Genomic DNA, 26,738 nt, shown 5'->3' on the forward strand with positions numbered 1-26,738 from the left:
CTTGCTACAGAGAACCTCAAGAGCCAAGCCTCACTTTGGGTTATGCCAAACTGATTCCCCCAGTACCCACCTGAAGCCTTTTTAGGTCTCGCCAGTCGATGCGTATGCGCATCGAGCTTGCGAGACTATGGGGGCTTAAACAGTCTTTAACCAACTTGCAAGGAATCGTGGCGATTCCTTGCAGTGCCCGTGAAATTTAAGCTCAATGCGCATGGAGCTTAAAAGCGCGTGCACATGCCCCCAGCCGCCTGCCTTGCATGTATTTTCCCTCAGGCGCACTCCTCCCACACCCCCGCTCCGCCCCCTCCCCTGCCTGCCGTCTCGCATTTCGAATCGCCGTCTGTTCCCTCAGCCGCACTCCAGGCCCCTGCTGCTTTCACACCCTCTCCCCGCTCCGCACCCTCCCCTGCCCGCCGTGTCGCATTTCTCCTCCCCCCCTCCCCTTCTTTGCCTTCCCTCCGTCTTGTTTTTTTTTACCCGCTCCGCCCCCTCCCTTTTCCCCGGAGTCACTGACCAGAGGACTCTTCACCAAGTCTTCACCACTATGAACAAGGTACTGTTTTAAAAAATATATTTTACGGCACTGCTTGTTTGGTGTTTTATTTTCGTTTAACCACAAGCTGTAAAGTTCTTCAAGCACCACTTTAAAGCACTTTATTTTGCCTGTAATTGCAAGTACCTACTTTATGTAGGTGGTAAAACTGATTGCAGAGCTTCACTTACAAATGACGAATCCCTACTGTTGGATACAACACAAGTTTCCCGTTTTTTTATTCTTCTGCGCCGACTTCTAATTGAATCTGTAAAGGACAATTTGACCATATTATGTCTTGGCTCAAGCTGCACGTTGTTAATAGGAAGACTGTGTGCCTTATTACAAAAGGAAGCAAGGAAATCCCAGATTTCTACATAAACTGTGACTGGTCTCCATGATTACATATCTTTCTTTTGAACCTGCTTGATGTGCTTCTTACCCTGGCGATCGTACGTTTGCATTTTTTCCATGCGCTCCTGAGAAGGGACTTCCTTCCCTAGTCCTTCCACCGTTGTTTCTCTTTTTGTTGAACTCTGCTTAAAAAGCAAGCAGAGGCTTTGCTACAGGAAATGACAGTTGTTGCCACAGAAATCCCGCTCTGAACGGGACTTCGCGCTTAATTGTTTCGTAGCGGGGAGCAGGAAGGCAGAGGATGCCAAGAAATCCTCTTATCAACGTAGATGTGATTGGAAAGCCAGGCCTGCCAGCTGGAGGCCACTCCCTTGGCCTCGCCATCACGGCTGCTTGCTTAATTAAGATTGCGTCATTCTGAAGGTATGTCGCACTCAGACAATACAGAACAGCAGTTTTTGTTAAACTACAACTTCCCCTCTTGGTACCGAAAAACGAAATCGCTATGTTTAGTTCACTTTTTGTCTCGACAGCAGAATGACTCAAGTGGCTAAAGGGCCATACCAATACGCCATGATGGCTTGTCCAGGGAGATGGAGATGAATGTATAATCTCTCGTTAACTTGTGGCATTTATATTTCCTCAATGAATCTCAATCCTTACTGGCCGCCCGGAGGAGGTTAGGGAATTGAACATAGTTCTGATGTTACCCGGATAACTTGACATTTTGATGTCTTGGTGAGGTGTGGGAAGGAGATATAGGGCAGTATTTGTCTAGCACCGTGGTATTTATTGGCTGTAGACTCTTCAGTAAGGTTAAATTATTGCAATTGACAGGAGAACGTGTCATCGGCCCAGGAAAAGTGTTTGTATGTCTGGTCCATGAGGATAGATGCACATTTTGAGAATCATATTCTGCTCAAACCTGCATGCATTTTGTAAGATTAAATTTTAAGTTCTTGTTTCAAAACGTCGTATACAACCATGAGCTTGATGTCCTGTTACTGGTGATGTCTTCAGGACCATAAGATCTAATGCTGTTGTCTAGGGTGGAGATGCCCTATCCTCGGGTATGCTAGAGCTGTACAGCATCTTCACTAAATATATTTAATAAACTTTAAGCTATTAGCAATATAAAATAAAATCCATTTTATTTACGTATTATTAATTTTTTTTAAAGCCATTGATTTTTTTTATATCAATACATATAAGTCACATATAAGTCACGTTAATACAAAACATGCTGCTTTACAAATGCTAGAGGTGTCACATTTACAAAAATTATAACTATTGGCTTTGTAAAGAAGAAAGCTATTAATTTAGCTATTTAGAAAAAACACATAAATAAAAAACAAAAAAATAAATAACACCTATAGCTCTAACTTTCCTACTGCGAGACCTATTGCATTTCCAATGCTTGTTCTATTGAGATTTTCTACATAGGCTTCAGCTGTAGCGTTCCAGGCTACCCATGCGACCAGCAGCTCTTCACCCAGACACACCAGGGCAGGTAAAACGTAACTGCTTCTGGATCTAAGGGCCTTGGACCCTACTTACCTTAAGTCCGGAAGTACAACCCTGTAACTCGATTGCAAGTACCCCTACGCAGTGTATGCTTCTCACATAGGATAACATCACCTTGTTGGAAGCTCATGCCTCAAATCTTAAAGCTGTATTTCCTGTGTTTCTGAAAATCGCTAAAACGAATAGTTTACCTGTCGGTGTAGTTTTGCAGCTTGAAGATGTTTCTGGATTCACTATGATGTGCATTATTCTGCGGTCTAGTGGTTGGGTCCGGAATAGTAGTCTTTTTTCGTAGCCCAGATGGGCGTCGACATCCCACCTTCTGGTGTACTTCTTGTGACGTCTGGACACTTCCTGCGGAAGCTCCCACCTTTTGGGCGCCATCTTCGGATTCTTTTTTCTTGTTTTTGTGTTTTGTTCGTGAACCCTTGGCAATGTTTTCAACTTCTTCCTTAAAGTAAATGTATTTTCACTTTGTCTCCTAAAGTGTCTGTCTGTATTTTATTCCTTGTATTTCCCCCATTTCTCCTGCATCATCTTTCTGGCGGAGGTGGGTGGGTTCGCTAGTTAATCCAAAAAGATCTTCAAGCTGCAAAACTACACCGACAGGTAAGAAACGATTTGTTTTGCAGCGTGAATCTTTCTGGATTCACTGTGCTAAGCATAGACTTTGTAGCGGTTTGTTAGGTTTGTGGCAGCTGGGTGGAAGATGAGCGTTGGTTGTTGAATATATGTTGAAGCACTTGTTGTCCTACCTGTGCTTCCTTGTTCACGCAGTAGTGCTTAGTGAATGTGTGCAATGAAGCCCATGTTGCCGCCAGGCCTATGTCCTCAACGGGTGTGTTATCCTGGAAGGCTATTGTTGCTCCCTTTTTCCTGGTAGAATGGGCTTGTGCCCCCTCAGATAGCTCCTGCCCTGCCTGCTTGTGGCAGAGTTGTATAGTTTGTGCTATCCATCGTGCGATGGTTCCCTTTGTTACTGGTCTACCCAGGAAACTGGTTGCGAAGGACACAAAGAACTGCTTTGTTTTCCTGTGCTCCTTCGTTCGATGTAATGCATTACTGCCCTTCCAGCGTGTATAGTGCCCTCTCTGCCCTTGTGGACGGTTTCTGAAAGAAGCTCGGTATTTGTATTGTTTGGTTCATGTGGAACCTTGGCACAACCTTTGGCATGAAGTGTGGGTCCGTTCCCATTATCACCCTGTCATTGTGTATCTGGATGTAGGGTTCTCGCAGCGTTAGTGCTTGCAGCTCGCTTACCCTGCACAGCGAGGTGATTGGCACCAGAAAGGCGGTCTTCATTGTTAGCATTTGTACTGAGGCCTTATGGATGGGTTTAAAGGGCGCTTTCATGAGTTCTGTTAGGACTAAATTAAGGTTCCATGCCGGTGGCGGCATCCTCTTAGGTGGTGCGATCCTTCTTGCCCCTTCCAGGAATCTACTACTGGTGATGTAAAGAAACTCTTTCCTGTCTCTCCTCTTGTGTAGGCTACTAACCCTGCTAGGTGTACTCTTAGCGAGGATGAGCTTGGTTTTGATTTTAGCAGGTGTGTGAGATATCTTAGCACCTCTGATTCCCTTGTCATGCTGTGTAGTTTGTTCTTGCTGCACCATTGTGTGAACCTATTCCATTTTGCCACATAGCACCTCGATGTGGAAGGTCTCCTTGCCTCCCGTAGCACCCGCAGGGTGCTCTCCAGTAGCTTTAGGTGTGCAAACTGTCTTCAGGAGCCATGCAGCTAGGCTGAGGCTCTCCGGCTCTGTGTGTAGTACTTCTGTTTTGCATGGAGTGGAAGTCTTTTCTTTTACCCAACGTGTGGGGTGGTCCCTGTGCCATTTCAATTATTTGTGAGTACTAGGCCTGCCTTGCCCACTGTGGTGTGTCATGTTGCTGGTTCTGCACTTGAGTACCCTGTGTATGGGTGTAGTACCTCTGTTTTGCATGGAGTGGAAGTCTTTTCTTTTACCCAACGTGTGGGGTGGTCCTTGTGCCATTTCAATTATTTGTGAGTACCAGGCCTGCCTTGCCCACTGTGGTGCTACCAGGATCGGTGTCATGTGGATGGTTCTGCACTTGTTGAGTACCCTGTGTATCAGAGGTATCAGGGGAAAAGCATGGGCAAATGTTATTGACCAGCTTATCCATAGGGTATTGCCCTGGGATCGGTCCCCTGGTTGCCTGGATGCGAAGAATCCGCATTTTGCATTCTGGTGGGTTGCTAATAGGTCTATCGTCTGTGTTCCCCACTTCCTAAATAGCCTTTGCATTGAGCTCCCACTCGTGGGATGCGGATGTCTGTCTGCTGTACAAAAGGGGGTGGTGATGGACGGAGCATCTGAACCAATAAAACTCACACCCAGTCAACAGATATGGGTTTAATCCATCACCCTTCTTTAGCCCACTCTGCCACCCCAGTTCAGACATGGCCATATGCAAATCAGTCTGACCCTGTGCCTAATGGGAACAGTCCAGCCAGAACTGCCAAGCTATGCCTTCCCTGGACCGGAAACAAGCTTCCTAGGTACGGTTTCTGGCATTACAGCCGTCTTCAGCCAGGCTTGCTTGAATCCAGTGGCAAAGTGAGCAAGGGACTCACGTCTGAGCATACGCTGCCAACTTATGGCGAACAAAGCGGATGTCTGTCTGCTGAGCCAGTCTGCTTGCACATTGTCCTTCCCTGGTAGGTGTATGGCTAGCAGGTCTATTTTGAGTGGGATGGCCCATCTCCATATTTCCTGCGCTAGGTTGGATAGTGCGACTGATTGTGTTCCTCCCTGTTTGTTGATGTAGAACATCATTGTGTTGTCTGTATCAACACTCTGGTTGTACAGTTGTTTCTGGAAGTCCTTCATGGCGAGGAACACTGCCTTCAGGGCCAGGAACACGGTCTTCAGTTCCAGGTAGTGATGTGTCTTGACCGCATCTGCTGGAGTCCACAGACCCCTCACCTTGAGCTTGTTCATGTGTGCTCCCCATCCCATCTGGGATGCGTCTGTGGTGATGATCACTGTTTGGGTGGGTGGTGTTAAAGGCTTCCCTTTTGTTATGTTCTACTTGTTCCACCACGTTATCTCCTCCTGCACTGCGTGCGTTACAACCACTAGATCTTCCCAACTTCCTGTAGCTTGTGACCATTGTTGTTGCAGTCATTCCTGGAATGGTCTCATGTGGAGCCGCATATTGGGGACCAGGTGTATGCAGGACTCCATCATTCCCATGATCTTGCTCGCTGTCCTCACTGTCAGAGCGCGCCCCTTCTGGTAGCGGCGTGTCTCCCTCAGCAGGGCCAGTGTTCTCTTGTCGCTGGGGAACACCTTGCTCTGTATGGTGTTGAACTGTGCACACAGGAAGATCTTCACTTGCTCTGGTTCCATTGAGGATTTCCCCCAGTGAATGGAGAATCCCAGGTCTGCCAATGCTTCTGTGACCTGCTGTGCGTGTTCCTTGCATGTCCTGTGTGAACTTGCTTTTATTAGCCAGTATTCAAGGTAAGGGTATACATGAATGCCCTCCCTCCGCAGGTACGCTGCCACGGCCGCGAGGCATTTGGTGAAGACCCTTGGTGCGGATTTTAGTCCGAAGGCTAGGGCTGTAAACTGGTAGTGTTCTTTGTAAATCTTAGTAGATGTTTGTGCTGCCTGTTCATGGGAATGTGCAGGTAGGCATCTTTGAGGTCTATGGGGGACATGAAGTCTCGTCCCTTATCTGAGAAAGGACCTCTTGTAGGGATGTCATTTTGAATTTTTGTGTTTTTATGTATTTGTTTAGGAACCTTAGATCCAAGATGGGTCTTAACGTTTCGTCCACTTTTGGTACTAGGAAATAGTTTGAGTACACTCCCTTGTTCCTTTCTCTGAATGGAACTGGTTTGATGGCCTCCTTTTGGAGTAGTTCTTGTGCTTCTTATAGGAGTAGCGCCAGTTCTTTTCCTGAATGCGCCCTCCTTTTTGGTTTTCTGTTAGGTGGTTTCTTTTCCAGTTCTATGCAGTATCCAAACTGTATGATGTTAAGTATCCAGTTGTCGGGAGGAGGAGCTTCGCCGGCGATCAAGATGGCCGCGTGAGCTCGGAGCTCCGAAGACCTCCCGGTCCTCCGCAATAATCCTGTTATCTATCCTGTCCCACGATGGTGGGAATCGATTGCTGAGTGGGTCCTGATGCGGTGCCCGCTTTCGGAATGAAAATCGGACATTCCTGGACTTAGTTAGCTCGACGAGGCCCGGAGGCTCCTCCCGTGTCATTGCACATCATTGAGGGGTACAGCGGTGCTTCCGCACGGGCGCTTCTTTGCCTGAGCTTAGTTCCACTGGGGAGCAACTCTGATATCTGCATGCCCCGCTACTCGGCCAACGTACCGGACCCTGGTTTTATCATCGTGTGTGTGGCGCGCCTACCAAGAGGATCCTTACCCCTGCTGGCCGTCTGACCCGAGGTACCAACATGGCGGGCAAAGGAGACCTGGACAGAGGCAAGTCCCAGCGGGTCACCAAAAAACCGTCCCAGTCCCAGTCTACTATCCCGGAACGCTTTTCCCAGTCAAGAAGCTCGCCGGCGCAGGCGGGCTGCACTACTGACTCGAAACGGGATGGATCACCGGACGATTCTGCCATAACGCTTCGGGACGTTCTGGGTGCGATCACGGGAGTGCAGACGGAGATGCACGCACTCCGGGAGGAACTGTCCAGTAAGGTCGACTCCCTGAAGATCGATATGAACCTCATCAGGACGGACCTCGGGAAAACCAATGACCGGGTGAAGTCGTTGGATCTCAAGACGACTAGCCTGGTCACTGATGTGTCCGATATCCAGACGGAGGTACGTGGCCTGAAATTGGCGAACGGAATGCTGGCGCGCCGACTGGACGAGTTCGAAGGCCGTGCGCGGCGCCAGAACGTCCGTATTACTGGGGTACCGGAGAAGGCCGAGGAGGACTCGGCTGAACTTTTCGTGGAGGAGCTGGTGCTTAAGAACTTAGCGCCGGGGGGCCTGAGTAAGTTCTTCTCGGTGGAACGGGCACACAGGATACCGGGGGGACCACCCAAGTCTGGCACTTTCCCTCGCCCCATCATCGCACGGCTCTTTAACTTCAGGGACAGAGACGCTATCCTGCAGGCGTCGAGAGCCGCGGGTCCTTTGCGATTCCAGAACTCAGACGTGAACTTTTTTCCGGATTTCACCCAGGCGGTACAAAAACAGCGTCAGAGCTTTACCGGGGTGAAACGAAGACTGAGAGAAATGGGCCTGCGGTACTCCATGCTCTACCCGGCCAAGCTCCGCATCGAGCGGGACCACCGGACTTTGTTCTTTGACTATCCAGACGAGGTGGGGCACTGGCTGGATACCCTGCCACAGGAGCGACGCGAACCGGCTGACCAGACGGAGGATTCCACCGGGGGCGCGGAAGCGCAGGAATGAATATTTGTTGTTTGACGTTCTGTGAGCTGGGTAGCCGTATGGGACTTTCACTTCAGACACTGCTGCTATGGTTTGACTCGTTTTGTCAATAATATGGGGGATGACGGGGGGTGATAGGATGTCTCCTTTCTCCTCTGTGGGCTTTTTGTAGGTTAGTTAAGGGGCGACAGGCACACTGCTAGTTGGGGTGGATTTTAGTCTTATGCAGGGGTGCAGGGTGGTGGGTAGTTGGGGTGTGTTTTTTCTACTTCTTTTCTTGTCTTATTCTTTGTCCTGGCTGAGGTCTTATTGCACTGCTATGTTATTGCTGTGGGCGCCATTGCGGGCACGGGTGGGGGGAAGGGGGCGGAGCGTCCCTGATGATGGGGGGTAGAACTCTTAACTTGTTAAGCTGGAATGTAAACGGGTTGGGGGACCGTATTAAAAGGGGTGTGGTGTTGCAAATGCTCAAACGTTGTTCACCAGATGTGGTTTTCCTGCAGGAGACCCACCTAGTGGGGCACACTTGTAAAGCTCTGACCAGACGTGGTTTCAAAATGGTGGCACACTCAGGGTTCTCTTCGGGATCACGAGGGGTGGGCATCATGGTGCGCATGTCCCTCCCGCTGGAGGTGGAGTCGGTGCTTGCGGATGAGAGGGGCAGATATGTTGCTGTGGTGGGCAAATGGGAGGGCCGCACGCTAGTTTTAGTTTCGGTTTATGTTCCCCCGGGGCTACAAGAGACTACTTTCAGGGATCTAGCTGGCGCCATTTTGGGTCTCCCTGAGGGGCTGCTGCTCGTGGGTGGTGACTTTAATTCTGTCATTTCCGGGGACCTGGACCGCTTCCCATCCAGAGATCTGCGTCCTTCCCAGTCCTGGCTGTCTGACTTCTTAGATTCCATGGGGATGGTTGACTGCTGGCGTCTGTTGCACCCCTCCCAGAGACAGTACACGTTCCTCTCCGGCGCCCATGGTAGCCTTTCTAGACTGGATTACGTCCTCACTCCGGCTGCCCAGGCGCAGTCCGTGTCCACTGCGCGTCTCCTGGCTAGGGGCATTTCGGATCACTCCCCGGTTTGGGTCTCCTTTGACTTTCGAACCCCCGTGTCCTCGCGGGTGGCTCCCGTCAACCCTTGGTATTTTCGCGACCCGAAGACCAGGTTGCTCCTGGCTAAAGCTATGGATCGGTACTTCGTCGAGAATACAGGATCGGTTGCCTCGTCTGTTTCCCTTTGGGAGGCCTTCAAAACTGTGCTTCGCGGCGAGGCCTTCTCCCTGATTGCGGAGGTCCGCCGGCGGCGGGACGAGGACGTAGTTCGATTGGAATCTGACATTGCTGCATTAAACTCCCAGCTGGAGCTGGGCCCGTCTCCCGAGCTACTCCACGCTCTCTCCCTCAAACAGTCTGAGCTTCGGGCGACCGCCACTGACGCGGCGAAAGCCCTGAGCAGGGAACAGCAAGGCAGAATTTATGACGCGGGTGACAAGGCTGGCAAGCTCCTGGCGTGGCTAGATAGAAGGGAACTCGCGTCTCGGGTGGTCCCGGAGCTGACCAGTGCGGAGGGCCTGTCCCTCACGGACCCGGCGGCTATAGTTGGGTCCTTCGCGGACTACTTTGGGGAGGTTTACGCCTCGGCGGACCCCCTCCCGGAGTCTGCGTCGGCATCCTTCCTGGAGGACATTGAGCTTCCCTGCCTCTCGGACCTCGAGCGCGACGATATGGATAGGGACCTAACGGTGGATGAGACGGCCTTGGCTATTAAATCATTACGCTCGGGCAAAGCGCCGGGGCCAAACGGCATCCCGGTTGAGCTCTACAAACTCAGGGCCGACGCACTTGCGACACCTCTGTTAAACATGTTCCTTGAGGCCCGCGAGGTGGGAGAACTCCCCCCCGACCAGCGGCTGGCCACCATTGTGGTGATACATAAGGAGGGGAAGCCTCGCGATCTTTGTCGATCCTACCGACCCATCTCCCTCTTAAACGCCGAACCCAAAATTCTGGCCAAACTATTGGCTAATCGGTTGGTGGGAGTGATCTCGGACCTGGTGCACCCGGACCAGTCCGGTTTCATCCCGCATCGGAATACGGCGCTCAATCTGAGACGGCTTCACGCAGTAATGGCGCGTGTCCATCTGCTCCGAGAACCCGCTGTCCTCGCCTCCCTCGACGCCACTATGGCATTTGACTCGTTGGAGTGGAACTACCTGTGGGCAGTTCTGGCCAAGTTGGGGTTTGGCCCCGCTTTCATCGGCTGGGTCCGGCTGCTGTACTCCGCTCCAATGGCCAATGTGACGGTCAATGGTCGGTTGTCTGCCTCCTTTGCGCTGCACAGGGGCACTAGGCAAGGCTGCCCGCTTTCCCCGCTCCTATTTGCCTTAGCGCTTGAGCCACTGGCGGCCTGGATTAGAACGAACCCCGATATCTCTGGGATACCGTGGTCCCCGGGTTTCGAGGACCGGATATCGCTCTATGCGGACGACATCCTTCTGTACCTCTCCTCTCCATGCCACTCGCTCATAATGGCCTTTGAACTCTTGCGGACCTTCGGGACCCACTCGGGCCTGGCGATCAATTGGTCTAAATCCTCGTTGTACGTACTGTCCGGAGACACGCCGCGCCTCCCCCGTGGGTGCTCAATTCAAGTGGCCCAGCAGGGCTTTCGGTACTTGGGCATCTACGTGTCGCGGGACTCCCGAGCCCGGTACTCGCACAACCTCCTCCCGCCATTGGAGCGATTGCGCCGGGACGTCGAAGGCTGGAAGAAGTTGCCGATCTCCCTGATGGGTAGAGCCGCGCTTTTTAAGATGATGGCGCTGCCTCGCTTCTTATATGCCCTGCAGAATACACAGGATCCCGTACCGGCGAAATACTTTACTGATATCGTTTCACTGCAGCGGGCGTTGCTGTGGGATGGTAGGCCGAGAATCTCGTTGGCTAAGTTGACTATACCAAGTTATGACGGGGGCATTGCCCTACCTGACGTGAGGCGCTACTATTGGGCGTCCCAGCTGGCGGCAATCAATCATGGCCTCTACGGCCCGGCGGTCAACCCGGGCTATGCTATGGATCGGTGGCTAGTGGGAGATGGGAATTACTATAGAGCGTTGTACTCCGGATCTCTGGATCGGAAGCTGACAGGTCCCACTATGACGATGGTGCGTATATGGCGCACAATTACTAAAACTCTGGGCTGGCATAATAAGGTTACTATGGCCACCCCGCTGTTTGATTCGGACATACTGGGGAAGCTGTGGCATACTAAGGGCTTCGACAGGTGGGACACCATTGGGATTTCCAAGGTGGGGGACATGGTGGCCAGAGGACGGGTCAAGTCGTTTGAAGTGCTGCAGTCTGAACACCAACTGGCGGCGACGGAATACTTCCGACACGCCCAGCTTAGTCATGCCCTCTCTCCCTATGTAGTGGAAGGGGAGCCTATCCCTGAATCATCCCCCCTGGAGGATCGGGTGCTGGACGGCCATATGCCGGACAGCGCTATCTCCCTAACGTATAAAAAACTTATTAATGTACGAGTGGACTTGCTGGTGCGACTGAGAGAGCTGTGGGTGCATGACGGTATAGAGGTGGATGACGAGGAGTGGCAATCGGCGATCTCCTCCCCTAGGGAGGTGGCCATATCTGCACGGCTCCGCCTGGTGCAGCTGAAGATACTGCACAGAGTGTATGTCACCGGCCCAAGACTTCTACGTATGGGGCTTTCTACGGACGGCATGTGCCGGCGGGGGTGTGGTATGCTTGGGACCTTCCTGCACATCATATGGGAGTGTCCGGATGTGGCCCGTTATTGGAAACGTGTGCATGAGGTTATGGAAGAAGTGACTGGTGTGGCCCTGCCGGCAGAGGCCCGGAGATGCCTCCTTAACATCTGGGGCCCGACCGACTACAATGTCGCACAGACCCGTTGGGTCACCCTGGGCAATATGGTGGCTAAGAGAGACATCGCCCAGAAATGGGGTGTGCCTGCTCCTCCCTCGCTCAGCCTATGGGAAACTAATATGGACTGGTGCATGCTGCGTGAAAAGACGGTGTATGTAGCCAGGGGTAAACCTAAAATGTGGAGATCTGTTTGGGGTGCCTGGAACACTCATAGAGGTGATATTTGCGACCCCCCCGTTGAACTTGATCCCGAGATCCAGCTTTCCCCGTAGCGCCCCCTGCCTGTGGCTCCAGATTGTATATCCTGCGGTACTACTTCCCACATGCCTCATTGTTGTCATTGTCAGTGTGTTACCTTGGGTGTGCAGCCCCCGACCTCCTGCCGCCACGCAAGTCCGCTGAATCTGTATTGTCCTCAGCCTACCCTCTCTTCCCTTCTTTTTCTCCTGTGCCTCTTGCACACTTCTTTTTCTTGGCCTTCTGGGCCCTTTTATCTTATGGTTTATTAGTTTCAGCTTTGATGTTATTTAAAAATTAAACCTGATTGCTCCTGCTTCCGATATGGTACATGACCTATCCTATTGCCTTAATGCTGCCTGGCCTCCGGGATGTATGGCTGAATAGCGGTGTACTTTTTCCTATAAATAAAGGTTTTCCAAAAAAAAAAAAAAAAAAAAAAAAAAAGTATCCAGTTGTCTGTAGTCATCTTCTTCCACTCCTGGAAGAAATGTCTCAGCCTGCCTCCTACTGGTGTTACATGTTCGTTGATGTTTGGTCCGTGTAACCCTCTTGTTGACCTTATTGTGCTCCACCCTCGGAGGGGTCGTATGGGTGGGCACGCTTTGCGCGACGGAGTCACTGAGGTGGGGTGCAGTCCCCCTCTTCTTGTTTGCCCTCGTCCATTCTCCCTCCCGTGAAAGGACTGGCCCAGAGGCTAGTACTGCCAGTTTTGTTTTTGCTGTCCCTGCTGTGCTCGATTGTCACCCTGGTGGGCCTGCTGGAATGTCTGGTGTGACTGGCTTCCTCCCCTTCCGTTTGGTCTCCGTGTCAGGGTACCCCTTCTCATCCCCGTGAATTGTAAGGCCCGCATGGACCTTGTAGTTTCATTTTCTTTCTAGAGCTGGGAATGTTTTTCATCCACCGGTGCCCCGAACAGTGTTTCTCCATTGAAAGGGGTGCTCATAATGTTGTTCTGTACTTCCGGCTTGAAGCCTGAGATCCTGAGCCAGGCATGCCTTCTTTCTGTGATTCCCATCATCATAAGCCTGCTGGATGTGTCAGCCCCATCCAAGGCTGTTTTCAAGCAAGAATTTGCTATATTATTCTCCTTCCTCCACCAGGTGTGACGCTCTTTGCTCGTATTTCTCGGGGAGGTGCTTGAGCAGTTGTCCAACCTCGTCCCAATGCTGGTACTGGTGTCTGTTTAGTAGGGCATTGGAGTTCGCCATGCGCCAGTGTATCGCTGAATTCCACTCTATTTTGCTCCCAGTTAGGTCCATCCTCCTACTTTTTGTCTGGTGGTGGGCCTGATGTTGGGACGTTTGCCCTTTTCCTGGCTGTCGCTGCAATAATGGAGTCCGCCGTGACGGATCCCTGGATGAAGGGAGGGTCCTCCGAGGCGTGACAGACCTGCAGGTCGCTGGGTCTTTGAACGCCTCCCTCCCTTGGTCCATGACACTCAGGAGCATGGGGAGGAACTGGCTCTTAGTTTGAGTGGGGAGCAGGGTCTCTAGGAGGAATCATGGCTTTGGGTATTCCTCCTCCAGTTTGACTCCATAAGCCGCTGCCGCGTTCCTGATGACCATGTTATAGGCCCCAATGTCATCTGGCAGCGAAGGCCTCGAAGGTTACGCCTCCACAGGCTCTTCTGGGTTTTCGGCGTCGTTCTCTTACCACTCCAGGTCCTGTGCCATGGAGGATGCAGAGCTGAAACTCGTTCGCTGGTCATGGTCTAATTCTTCCTCGTAGTATAGGCCCTCTTCCTCTAGGTGTTCCTGGGGCTTGGGAGTTTTCAGAGGCTCTTCGGCGTCAAACTCCCTCTTCCATTTAGACGATAGTCGGCGGCGGTTTGACGGAATCGTGAACCTTTTAATTCTCTCGTCGAACTCTCTTCCTTTGCAGGATGGCTCGGCCTCGAGCCTTCTCTTTCTTCTCTCCATCTCAGCGGCATGTTTGGAGTAGAGCGTTTCGGTCGATCTCTTCGACATCGAAGCAACCTTTTGGGTCCTTCTCCTTCGAAGTCGAGCGGTCCTTTTCGGGGACGTGCTTCGACGACCTTGGCTTTCTGACTGTCTTCGCCGCCTGGGAGTCCTTTTCAAAGGATCCGCGGGGTTGTTTGTCATTGGATGCAGCTGCAGCCGTCGAGATTTTCTGCCTCAGTGCTCCTTCGAGGACTTAGACTCTGTTTTTCGAGAGTGACTCAGGCTTTCGAGAGTCTGTCGGGGTTTAGGGGTCGAGGTCTCTATCTCTTTAGAGGTCTTCTTATCGCTCTCTATGACCGTGTAGTCATCTGGTCCCTCGGCGATGTTGTCCTCTTAGTCGCTGGAGAGGCCCAGGTCCCGAAGCGACGGAGGTTGGCCTTTGCCTTGCATGGTGTAGTTGGCTCTCCTTTGTCTCTCTCTAACCCAGAGTGTCTTCGGGGTGAAGGCGGAGCAGACGCTGCAAACCTTGCTCTCGTGGTCGACCGGCAGGCATAGGTTGCAGACCGGGTGCTGGTCCTTTTGCGCGTATTTGTGGTGGCAGTTACAGCAGAATTTAAAAAGGTGTTTTGTCCATTCCTGCTCTCAGGGGGGGGCCCTGTGTGCGCATTCTCCGTTGGACGTCCAAGAACTCGAAGTTCTCCTTCTTCGTCATTCCAGCTTGGTGATCTTCATCCTCGGTATCTTTCTCCAATCTTTTCTGTGTTAAATTAGTCTTTTTCCTCTTCTTTCCTCCAGAAACTCTGGAGCCTCTCGGTGGCGATCTAGACCCAACAGCGGAAAAAAGAATCTGAAGATGGCGTTTAAAGGTAGGAGCTTCCGCAGGAAGCGTGCAGACGTCACAGGAAGTACACCAGACGGTGGGAAGTAGACGCCTACCTGGGCTACGAAAAAAAAAAAGAAAGAAAAGACTACGATTCCGGACCCAACCACTAGACCGTGGAACAATGCACAGCATAGTGAATCCAGAAAGATTCACGCTGCTAAACTGAAAGTTCAGATCTAATCTCTTAGATCATGAAAATGTATGTTATTTTTATAAATTGGTGTAGGATTTTTATTAATTGGTGTGGGATTTCCATACAGTGGTTCACATTTATTGATTTTGTGTGAAACAAATGAATGCCACTCCCCTCTGATAAGCCTAATGCTGCTCAACCATACTACCACAAATGGAGCACCTTGAGGTCGTTAAAGCAAGACCCTGTACACTAAGATACTCACTCTGTACAGTGCAGTTCATTTGGGTCACTATATAGAGAGCCAGCTACCTACATGCCCCAACTTGAACTTCAGCATGCATCAGAAAAACATTTTATGACAATGTTTACAAGCATTACTTACAGGACATCCATCTACTTCATAAACCACATCAAAGATTTGCCTTTGACTTTCCGTTTTTCTTTTATCTTCATTAATATGCCTACAGAGAAACCGTGAAACAAGGATTATAGTCAGCCATGCATTCTGCTCATTAAAACGAAAGCATTCCAAAGCATTCATTTTACAACTGTACATCACTAATGGAAGGTAAGCCAAATTCTATGTCTTAAACTCCTATTCCTCCATTCCTTCAGTAATTCAACACACATGAAGGCATCACATTCAGAAGTATTGCTTAAGCTCTGGAATTCTGCGTTAAATTGGTTAAGTAGTGGGTAAGAGGGGGAATACATTTTGAGAGTAGACTTTCAGGAGTTGTCCAAGAGGTACTATCTGAAATAAAGATATGTTAGTGGTTTAGGACATGGGGAAATACACAGGATACTTTTACCAAGTCATTCTATGCTGTTCATTCGAAATATGTGGCTCGAACACTGACAATTTCATATTCAATGGTTGCAGTGCTTTCAGGGTCCATATTATGCCTGAACGGGTTAATGACCGAGCTCACTATCACAGGTCTAAAGGAAAGTTGTGGTAAAGATTGCAGGACTACCTCCAGAAGCCCCACTTTTAAACATACCACTTCCATTTAAAGGAAAATGCCAGTGAATGTTTTTCTCCACCGGATCTGTGCCCAGGCCTGAATTCTGAATGAAAGTTGCCGGGGTTGGCTGTGCTCGTCCTCAAAAAAAGGGAGATCTGTGCTCCCAACAGTTTGAGATCTGGCAAAAAAATACTCGTTCTTAAAGGTTTTTTATTTCACCAAACTCACATTCAGCGGCCACTGGCGAGATGCATTTGTAGGTATACTCAGCCTTACTATTTAGTGCACAGTTAAAGCATAGCTAACAGACTGTTATATGTCCATCCACTTACAATGCACACATCCAGACAAACTGAGGGAACAAAGAAGCTCCTAATCCGAAGGTAAACTATAAGAGGCACAGAAATACCATAAGAAAATGTTATCTAAATGGCAAAGACCTGTAGAGCTGCTTTGAAAGTCCCTTTTCATATCTCACATTTTCTGTAAAAGAAACTTTACTTACGTCATAACCTCTTTTAAGGATTCAATTGCTTTTTCCAAAGTAACTTTATCAGGGTTGTCATCAGTTGTATGCTTCTTTAGGTCTAAATACACAAAATAGGTGTTTAAGTACAAATGAGAAAATATTCACTAAAATAAGCAGAGCAAGTGTGCTTTTCTCTTAACAGGACTATGTAGTTGTGAGGAAATACCCAAGCCTAGTTTTCATATAGTGTAACTTCTAGAGTTGAGATCCCAAAAAAATTAAGAAACCTTTTTCTAGTTGCCCTTGCTCCAAATGCATGAATTTTCTAAAAGCAAGCAAAGTCGCCAAAATATTATTCAACTGTTATGCATGCACATCACTGGTTGCAACCATCATGCAGCCAATGTGACTATTACACCAAATAGGTTTCTCCTCAATGACTAGTACAGAAGGCAGAAAATGGGAAACTTGGTCTGGAGGAAGAGCCACTATGAGACCACATGACTGCTTTTTAATTAAGGACATTTAGTTTACTTCATCCAATTCTCCAGCAGTGGCATCTTTTGTCCATACATAATTTTGAACATACCCAACCCCTACGCTGAAACACATCAATAAGCACACAATGAAGACTTAATTTTCCAAAGTTCATCTTAGATTAAGAGCATTAACCCAAGAGCAACCTTTTTCGGGAGGTAGTGTAAGTCACAAATTAAAGCATAAGAGTAAGAACCATATTTGATAGCAAGGTAACTTTCCACAAGTGTACTTCTTCCGTAATCACTTTTTATGTAATTAGATAGGAAGGAATAAAAACCAGGGAGATGGGCCAAGATCTCATCACTGGGCCAACTATTTCAGGGCTGCCTGTCCGACTCAAGGGTCTGCCAAGTGATCGATGTAAAGAGTGCAGGAATGGCAAACAAATCAACATTCGTATTGCTACCTTGAGGTTCTCCTATTTGAGTGTTTAACCAAGGATGCGGTTATGGCTTTCCTCTTACAGAATGTCCTGAAAATGGCCCTGTAATTGTTAGCTCTGGCATAGGTGAAAATAAGGCAGTCTGCAACCCATTCGTATACATCTTGGTTCTTGTCCATGGGATAAATTAATAACGACAACTAAGTAACCACCATGTTAATTTAACATAATAGGTTAAGGACTTCCCCCACCCTCGGTCTGTTGATTGAAACATCACTTCCAGCAGACTTGCTTGGGTTTTTCAAAAGACTAATTGTGTGAACCTGGATAGTATTAAATTCAAATGTTACGGGGGGCATACCTCAGAAGGCCCCGGAATAGCTTGATCAGTACAAACTTTCAGGAAGGGACTCCTCACAATGTTTGAATTTCACCTACACTTAGTGTCCTTTTTTAGTCCATTTGATTGCATGAACTTAAGGGATATAACATTCATCTTGAACAAACCACAGTCTCCATCCTGAAGCAAGCAGACCTCAATGAATTAAAAAATGTACCTTCTTAGGAAATCTCATTACGGATTTTAGCTAAAGATATCCATGTTTAATTTTCTTTGAAAATAGCCCTGCTGACACATGAACCATAATACGCGTGTTGCAGAACAATCAAAGCTAGATGAAAGAACTAGCTTAAATTGCAGAGGTGAAAGCACTAAAAATATTCTTTTTACAGTCAAAATGCTGTGTTGTCTAAACAGGCTCTGGACAGGAACCATAAATCCACCATAGACTATTCCAGTGGACCGCACTCTGGGACCAGACGTCTAATAATAAAGAGGCGGGGTCGAGATTAATTTGGTTGAGTCCCGAGAAGGGAGCTGCAACAATACATGTTTAGTAAGATAAGGAGTTTGATACCAGACACCACAGGTTTCAGTAAAGCCATCATGTAGCTAGGGGGCCCAATAACCAGTGCCCAGTACATATACTGAAAATGACTTCTCTATTCACTAGTACCATCCAGTAATTAGAGTTGACACCACAGGGTCGTATCTTCTCATGCAGATATGCCCTCACAATGCACCATGCCTTAGGGCTACAAGGCCTGCTGTAGGGGTGACTTATATTTACTACATGCAGTGACTTTGTCACGGCACACGGAGTGTGCTATGTGTTTTTACTCATGGTTTGTACTATGACATGCAGTCCGTTAGGGTGGCCTAATACATACTGCCGCTCTTAGGGACCTTCTTTGGTACCCAGGCTCTAAGTACCAGCGGTACCACTTACTTGGTCCTACAGGAGCACTAAAGTGTATGCCAATTGTTACAATTAGGCTATTTTACCTTGTTTTAGAAAAGCACTGGGGCCGGGTTAGCAGGGACCCAGGGCACAGTTAGAAAAACATCAGTATCTGTAGAAAACAAGTTTGGATGACCATGACAAAAAGGGGCCCTTTCCTACAGTGCCGCATAATTAGCATTTTCTGGATGCATAATTTAGCCAATACTGCAGCATAATTTGGCACTCCTCTGCTGCTAAATTCCAGTGGCCCTGCCAATGGAGTAGGTCTGTAAGGTCTATGGCAGGGTCCCTACAAAACTCACAGGGGATACACAAGAATCGTCCTGCCGTCCTGTTCTCCCACTTTCAAGTGCACCAAAGTGTTGAACATAGCTCAAACAGATATGACCGGTATAATTTGACAAATTGTCAACAGGATACGAACATCCCCCCCTCCCTGCACAGTCTGATGAGCTCAGATGAGTCATCTCTACCCAGTCAAATAAACCCCATACAGACCAAGTATTATGCCGGCAGATGCGGGGGACCCAAAGCACTTTTGTCTCCAGCAACTTCAGACAGAATAAAGGTAACTTTCTAAAGGTTAGATTGTCCATATATTTAAGAAAAGTTAGACTTCACCAATAGGATGGAGTTACATTAAATATAAAAATAAGTCTTTGAATGGAATCTTTGATTAGTACAGGTTAAAAACTGAAACTAACATATGTTCTACACTTTGACTTTTACCATGTGTCAGGTATAAACTAATGACTCATTTGGGCCTAGCCACTGAAGGAAAACCACATCTCCCACTCTTAAATATTATGCACCCCGCCTTGTGCAATCAGTGTTCTTACCTGTGAAAAAGGTCATTAACAGGTCTGCGCAGCAGGGATCAGGGCGCTGCCGTCAGACTACACTATCTACAGTGCTTGAGTACACAGTGGCAATTAACTATCTACGCCACTGGTGTACTTCTGCACCATAAACTGTGGCTTTATAGGAGACAAATGTCCCAATCTGGTTTTAAGACAATTTTGTCAAGTTTTAGGGGCAAGAGCACTTAAATTGTGTACTGGAAAGCAGTGTCCCCGATACAGATTACCAGCAGGCGGGTAAAAAAAAAACAAAAGAAAAATTAATAACTGCGGGCAACCACCAAGAAATGAATCACTTTGCAAAAAAGAGCTTCCTCAAAGTACATTAGTCACACTGCTGTTAAAAATAAAAGGCTGTGACCACTTTATTTTAAGAACGCTAAATCAAACAATAAATCCGTTTACCATTCAGAAGCAGTGCAACACTGGGTAACCTCTGAACTGGTCGAATGAGCAATTCTGCTAATGTCTGACGTCCACATTCTGATCTTGCTTGATTAATCTGTAAAAAACAAAACAAGTGTTATGAGTATTTGTGCAGTGCAATTCTGCCACTTCTGGATCATGTATTGCAGCAAGGCTCTACTAAGAATGCATACCAGAATTGCAAATGATGGCTAGTGGTGGTGGAGTAGAATGCTATACCAAAGACGGGGTGGGGAGGAGCCTAGGTGTAAAACAAGGCGTGCATGTTTGAGGAGTGCCCCTTTGATCTAGAAGATGGCCTGCTTCCAGCTTCATGCTTAATTGGTAAAAGGTGCTTACGCAACATGCTTCGCTACAGATATCTGGGTTCCGTTTTCAAGTTGTGCATCATACAGGTTGTGGTACATGTAAATCGCACAGCCAAAATGCATGTCCAGAAGTGGCAGAACCATGCTACACGTGCATGAAGCAATAATTATGTAAATAAGTTCCATCCTAACTATTTTAAGTACCTTTATTGAATGCACATATCCTAAAATATGGACCGACTGTGGCAGTGTAGAGAACTGTGCAGAGAAAATACAAACGCTAGAGGAAAGGCATGCTTATTAGGGAGGTGGGATAGGAGTAGTGAGTAATGTGGGCTTTGACAGTACAATGGAGTTCAGCTTTTCATTGGTTTATGCAAGAGGAGTCCTAGTTAAGAGGGTTGAAGAAAGAGCAACAATTCTCCTTTAGTTTAACAGAGTCCAGCAATAATGGAGGAAATTGGGAGAGGCGAGTGAAGTCAGGCTGACTACCACATGGATTTGAAGAATTATGTGCTGTCCCCACAACAGGGTGGCTTAGGGCATAGCTTATTGTAAAGTACATGCTGCACAAGTTACTACTTGTGTAACGATATATCTGTAAGAGACATTAGTGATAGATTCCTTACCTTAGAATATCCCCAGGCGTCCGACTGGATCCAGAAACTTTTGCGTAGCAGTACCCTTGCGCGTCGGTAGGAGTCATCTGCAGCTCCGCGTCAGTCGTCGGCGTCGTGAGCGCCGTGAAGTCGTCGTCGGAGTACTTGGACGCCGCCTCCGCGTGCTGACGTCAGTTCTTAGACACAGCTTTTCCGGGCGAGAAACGCAGAGCTATGCCAAAAACCAACACTGGTGCCATGAAACTAGGGCCCTGAAAGGGGATGACCTTTACCCTAGATATCGGTTCGCAGAACGGGGAGGATGGGTGGGTCGATAAGGAATCTATCACTAACTAATGTCTCTTAAAGATATATTGTTACACAAGTAGTAACTTGTGCATCTGAAAGAGACACGTTAGTGATAGATTCCTTACCTTAGAACAGATACCCCAGCAATACCAACCGCGGTAGTGGGTCTGCAAACCAATAATCACACCAGAAAGTCCTGGAGGACGGAACGGCCAAAGAAGCCATCCCTCCGGACTTGACTGTCCAGGCAATAATGTCGTGCAAACGTGTGCAGCGAGGCCCACGTAGCCGCCTGGCAAATGTCCTGCAAGGACACACCTCGGCCCAAAGCAGTTGTAGTCGCTGTGGCTCGAGTGGAATGAGCCCTCAGCCCCACAGGGGGTTCCTTCTTAGACAAGGAGTAACACGCCTGGATACACAAGATGATCCACCGCGAGATGGTCCGCTTGTGCACCGCTTTCCCCTTCTTAGCGCCCATGTAACCAACAACGAGTTGGTCATCCACCCGGAACTGCCATGTGCGATTCAAATAAAATGAGCGCACGTTTTGGGTCCAGACGGTGGAGCCTCTCTTCCTCTCTCGAGGGATGCGGAGGCGGAAAGAAGATGGGCAGGGTGATTGATTGCCCAATGTGGAAGGCCTTGACTACCTTGGGTAGGAAGGAGGGCCTTGTCCGTAACACAACCTTGTCCGGATTGACTGAAAGGAAGGGAGGTTTACAAGATGGAGCCTGGAGCTCACTCACTCTCCTGGCAGAGGTGATGGCTACCAGGAAGGCAGTCTTCAAATTAAGAAGGCGAAGAGGACAGTTGTGGAGCGGCTCGAAGGGAGCGCACATCAGAAATGTAAGAACCAAGTTCAAGTCCCACTGAGGCATCACAAAGGGCACAGGAGGGTACGTATGCGTGATGCCTTTCAGGAATCGATTAACGATAGGGGACTTTAACAAAGAAGGTTGATCAGGCAGCCTCAAAAAGGCTGAACGAGCAGAAAGGTAGCCCTTGATAGTGCCCAGAGCAGAGCCCTGCTGGGCAAGAGAGAGAACAAAGAGAAGAACCTCAGAAAGAAGGGCATTAAGGGTATCCACAGCCTTTGCTGTGCACCATGCCACAAATCTGTTCCACCTACAGGCGTATACCGACTTTATGGAGGGACGCCTGGCTGCCAGAATGATGTTACAAAATTCAGGAGGCAAGTCAAATGGCCTCAACTGTCGCCACTCAATCTCCAAGCATGAAGGTGGAGACAGGACAGGTTCGGGTGGAGGACCGTCCCCTGCTGCTGCGACAGAAGGTCCTCCTGAAGAGGCAGACGAACCGGGGGATCGACTGACATACTGAGTAGCTTGTGATACCAGTACCTTCGTGCCCAGTCCGGAGCCACAAGGATGACTTGTGCCCGGTCGCGCCTGATCTTCAGCACTCTGGGCAGAAGTGGTATAGGCGGAAAGGCGTACAACAGACCGCAACTCCACTCGCGACGAAAAGCGTCTCCAAGCGAGTGCCGCCTTGGAAATTCCAACACGCAGAACTGATGACATTGCGCGTTCACTTCGGTGGCGAATAGATCTAACCAAGGCTCTCCCCACTGCAGAAAGAGACCTTGCGCCACGTCCGAGTTCAGACGCCATTCGTGATCCATCATGCACAGGCAGTTGAGCTCGTCCACCCTGGCGTTCAGAGAACCTGCCAGGTGTTTAACCACCAGAGTCACGCCCTGATGTTCCAGCCATTGCCAGAGGCGCAGAGCCTCCTGGCAGAGGGTCCACGACCCCACCCCGCCCTGTGTTGCAGTACCACATGGCGGTGGTGTTGTCCGTGAACACCTGCACTACGCTCCGCCGGACAGAGGGGAGGGATGCCTTCAGTGCCAGACGAATCAACCGCAGCTCCAAAAGGTTGATATGGAGCCGGGACTCCGCCGGAGACCAGAGGCCTCTGATCTCCGCCTCTCCCATGTGGCCTCCCCAGCCCTGGAGGGACGCGTCTGTCACAACTACGTGCTACGGTTGGGGAAGGGAGAGGGATCTGCCGCTGACCCAATTACGGTCCGTGAGCCACCACTGCAGCTGTCTCGCAGTGCCCTCCGAGATCAGGACATGGTCGGACAGGTTGCCCGGATGCTGGGCCCACTGAAAACTCAGGTCCCACTGCAGAGCCCTCATCCGCCACCGGGCGTGATGCACCAGAAGGGTGCAGGAAGCCATCAGCCCCAGAAGCCGCAGCGTCAACCTGACCGAAACCCCGGATAAAGGCTGGAAGATTGTAATCGGAGCCTGTATATCCCGAACCCGCTGCTCGGGTGGGTAAACCCGAAACTGCGCCGAGTCGAGAAACGCTCTGATGAAAAGGAGCTTCTGAGAGGGGCACAGGTGTGACTTCGGCACATTGATGGAGAACCCCAGCTGGTGCAAGAGGTCTGCCGTCTGGAGGTGGTTGACGGCTGTCTGGGGCAAGTCCGCCTTCAACAACCAGTCGTCTAGGTAGGGGAAGACTGAGACCCCTAACCGGCGCAGATGAGCTGCGACCACCGCCATCACCTTCGTGAACACCCGTGGGGCGCTGGTAAGGCCGAAGGGGAGCACGGTAAACTGAAAGTGCTCGTGGCTCGGTGGGCCGGCAGGACGGGGATATGGAAATAAGCGTCCTGCAAGTCCAACGCTACCATCCAGTCTCCTGGGTCCAGGGCAGCTAAGACCTGAGCCAGAGTCAGCATCTTGAAGTTTTCCTTCCGGAGGAAGCAGTTGACGTTCCGTAGGTCCAGGATAGGGCGTAGGCCCCCTTTGCCCTTCTTGGGTACCAGAAAATAGTGGGAGTAGCAACCACGTTCTACTTCTGGCCCAGGAACGCACTTGATGGCCCCCTTGGCCAAGAGGGCTGAAACTTCCTCCTGCAGAAGCCGCAAGTGATCCCCCGATACGCGGTGGTGTTACGGTGGCATGGCTTGAGGGGGTCGTCTCCAAGGGGAGGGAATAGCCCCTCCAGACGATCTGCAGCACCCACCTGTCCGAAGTGACAGTGCACCAGTGAGAGTGGTGATGGAGAACCCTGCCCCCCCACTGGCATCACATGGGCCGAGAAGCACGGACTAGGAGGGTTTAGAGGCGGATGTTGCGGGGGAAGGTGTGGACTGGCCTCGCCGTTGTCCCCGACGCCTCCACGGCGATTTCCACGGCCGCAACTGCGCTGGATGTTAGTCTGCGGAGTGTGGCTGGCAGCACGAGTGGGGGCGCCCCTTCCTTGGCCACAAAAGAAGCGAAAGGCACCCGTTTGCTGGCGCGGGCCGAGAGGCCCAAGTACTTGGCCGTAGCCCTGGAGTCCTTAAAGCGCTCAAGCGCATGGTCTGCCTTGTCGCCAAAAAGGCGACGGCCATCGAACGGCATGTCCATCAGAGTGTTTTGGACATCTGCCGAAAAGTTGGCGGACCTCAACCAGGCGTGACAGCTCACCGCCACCGTCTTTGCCATCGCTCTGCCTAGCGAGTCGGTGGTATCCAGCCCACACCAGATAGAATACTTGGCTGCATCTCGGCCCTCCACAAGGCTTGGCCGAGTTTGGCACGTACCTCCAACGGACACTCTGGCAGCACTTCCGCAACCGTCTCCCACAGAGAGTGGGTGTAGCGGCCCAAGAGGCATGCGTGTTGGAAGACTGCAGTCCCAAACTAAGGGAGGAGAATATTTTCTTTCCATAATTCTCATACCTCTTGGATTCCCTGTCCGCCGGAGCAGACAGGAATGAGGTCTGGGAATTGGAGGCCTGGATGACCAGACTCTCGGGGGTGTGGTGGGTGGACTGGAAACATGGGTCGCCCGGGGCCGGGCTGTGGCGTCTGGCCAAGTTCCTATCTAAGGGCGAACCCGTAGCGGGCCTGGACCAAGTGCCCAAAAGAACGTCCGTCAAGGCCTCATTAAAAGGCAGCAGAGGCTCAGCCGAGCTTGACTGCGGTTTAAGGACCTCAATGAGGAGGTTAGTCCTCACGGCCGTGACGGGGAGCTCAAGGCCTTGGCAGCCCTCGTCAACACCACACTATATGTTGCCCCCTCCTCCGAAGCCACGGTAGGAGGGGAGACAAAACCAGTGTCTGGAGAGGTGTCCAGGCCACTGGCCTCCCCAAGGTCTCCTGCCCAGTCCTCATGAGACTGACACTCCTTGGTCAGAGGGTCCTCAGACCCCTCCCAATCCTCCTCATCACCCATCTCCTGATACTATGGGTTGTCAATCAATGGGGCCTGTTCGTAGAAGAGAAAATCTCCATACGGCGTCGAAAGCGGCGCCCAGCAGCGCCGTTCCGACGCCGGAATAGGAGCAAAGGAGGCATCGAAGACGGCGCCGCCCGAGGTCGGCGCCGGGGGTGACACCAGACGGACCAACGCCGGGGGGGTCTTAAGGTCCACCGGTGACGATCCAGAGCCCGAAGAAGGTCCAGTGGCGTCCTGTGACACCAGGCCCGAAGGCGCCGGCGGCGCCGGGACCGCTTGACTTGCGGCACCGGGCCCGAAGGCGCCGGCGGTGTCGGGACAGTGGGGCCCTGCGGCACCAGGCCCGAAGAGGTCGGCGGCGTCTGGGCCGAAGCACCAGACGGCATCGGGGCCGAAGCCCCTGACCCGCTAGGGGCCCCAGACTGGTCCGCTGGGCCCGAAGGCGCCACGGAGACAGTCAGAGGAGAAAGGGACCACATGGCCATGAGGAAGCGCTCGATCTCCTCCGGCGTCGCGTCTCGCCCAGGGACCGGAGGGTTTGGGGCGGGTCGCGACGCACGCGACTCCGAAGGAGCCGCGTGGGCGGCATCGAGCGAGCGTCAGGGGGAGTCAGAAGAGCGATGACGCCTCTTCGACTTCTTGTGCTACTTGTGCTGCTTACCCGAGTGGTGCAGACTCCCGAAGCTGTGGTGGCTCCGTCCGCGCGACCGGTCCCTCGACCTCCCTTGGGACCGGGACCTCAGGCAGCGCGGGGCCGACTGCCGGAGTTAGAGTCGCCTGTGGGACCGCTCCCGCCTGGCTTTCAAAGAGAGGGCCCAGCGGTCGGAGCAGGCCTCGTCGTTGTGGTCGACGCCAAGATAAGTTAGGCACAGGTGGTGAGAATCCGTGACCGATATCGTGCGGTCGCAATCCTCGCAGTGCTTGAAACCAGGCATCCCTTCGGCACCGATCGGAGTCGCAAGACTTCAAGAAATGATCAAACATGATTCCCAAAATGTAGTCAAAAATTGACTAGGGTTACTGTTTTTTCCAGATCTGCACTGCCTGGCGCGCAAAAAAGGAGAACTGACGTCAGCACGCGGAGGCGGCGTCTAAGTACTCACGCGACGTCATCACGGCGCCCACGATGCAGACGACGGACGCGGAGCCGCAGACTCCTCCTACCGACGCGCAAGGCCTTGTACTGCTACGCAAAAGTTTCCGGATCCAGTTTGACGCCTGGGGATATTCTAAGGTAAGGAATCTATCACTAACGTGTCTCTTTCAGATTTGACAGATGACAACTACCAGATTAACAGTCTGTCAGGTGTTATCAATCCAACCTTCATTAATGAAATATTACTACTGCAAGTGCTCCTTTCTGGACATTCTGCTCTTGGCAAATGGGAGGGGTAGGCTGGGGGAAGATTTTTTGGCCTTAAAGCTTACATGTTTGCTTCAGGGTCAAAGTAGAGTGAACCTAATACTGGGAAATAATCCCAATAATTGAAAGGCCAGGCAAATT

The 26,738-nt window shown here is 50.5% G+C and overlaps 1 protein-coding gene across 5 annotated transcripts in view; it reads right to left on the reverse strand.

Annotated features, from left to right (window-relative positions):
- The window catches only part of ECT2 (epithelial cell transforming 2), a 247,927-nt gene that overhangs the window by 54,317 nt on the left and 166,872 nt on the right, over positions 1–26,738 (reverse strand). For all 5 annotated transcript variants that reach the window (XM_086944387.1, XM_086944385.1, XM_086944386.1 and 2 more), the window contains 3 exons: positions 19,796–19,892; positions 16,341–16,422; positions 15,250–15,328 (listed from right to left, as the gene is read on the reverse strand). In XM_086944387.1, the coding sequence (XP_086800513.1) occupies positions 15,250–15,328; positions 16,341–16,422; positions 19,796–19,892 (258 nt within the window). The remainder of the gene's footprint in view (positions 1–15,249; positions 15,329–16,340; positions 16,423–19,795; positions 19,893–26,738) is intronic.

This window comes from Lissotriton vulgaris, chromosome 11, assembly GCF_964263255.1.
Source record: "Lissotriton vulgaris chromosome 11, aLisVul1.2, whole genome shotgun sequence".
NCBI classification, from domain to species: domain Eukaryota; kingdom Metazoa; phylum Chordata; class Amphibia; order Caudata; family Salamandridae; genus Lissotriton; species Lissotriton vulgaris.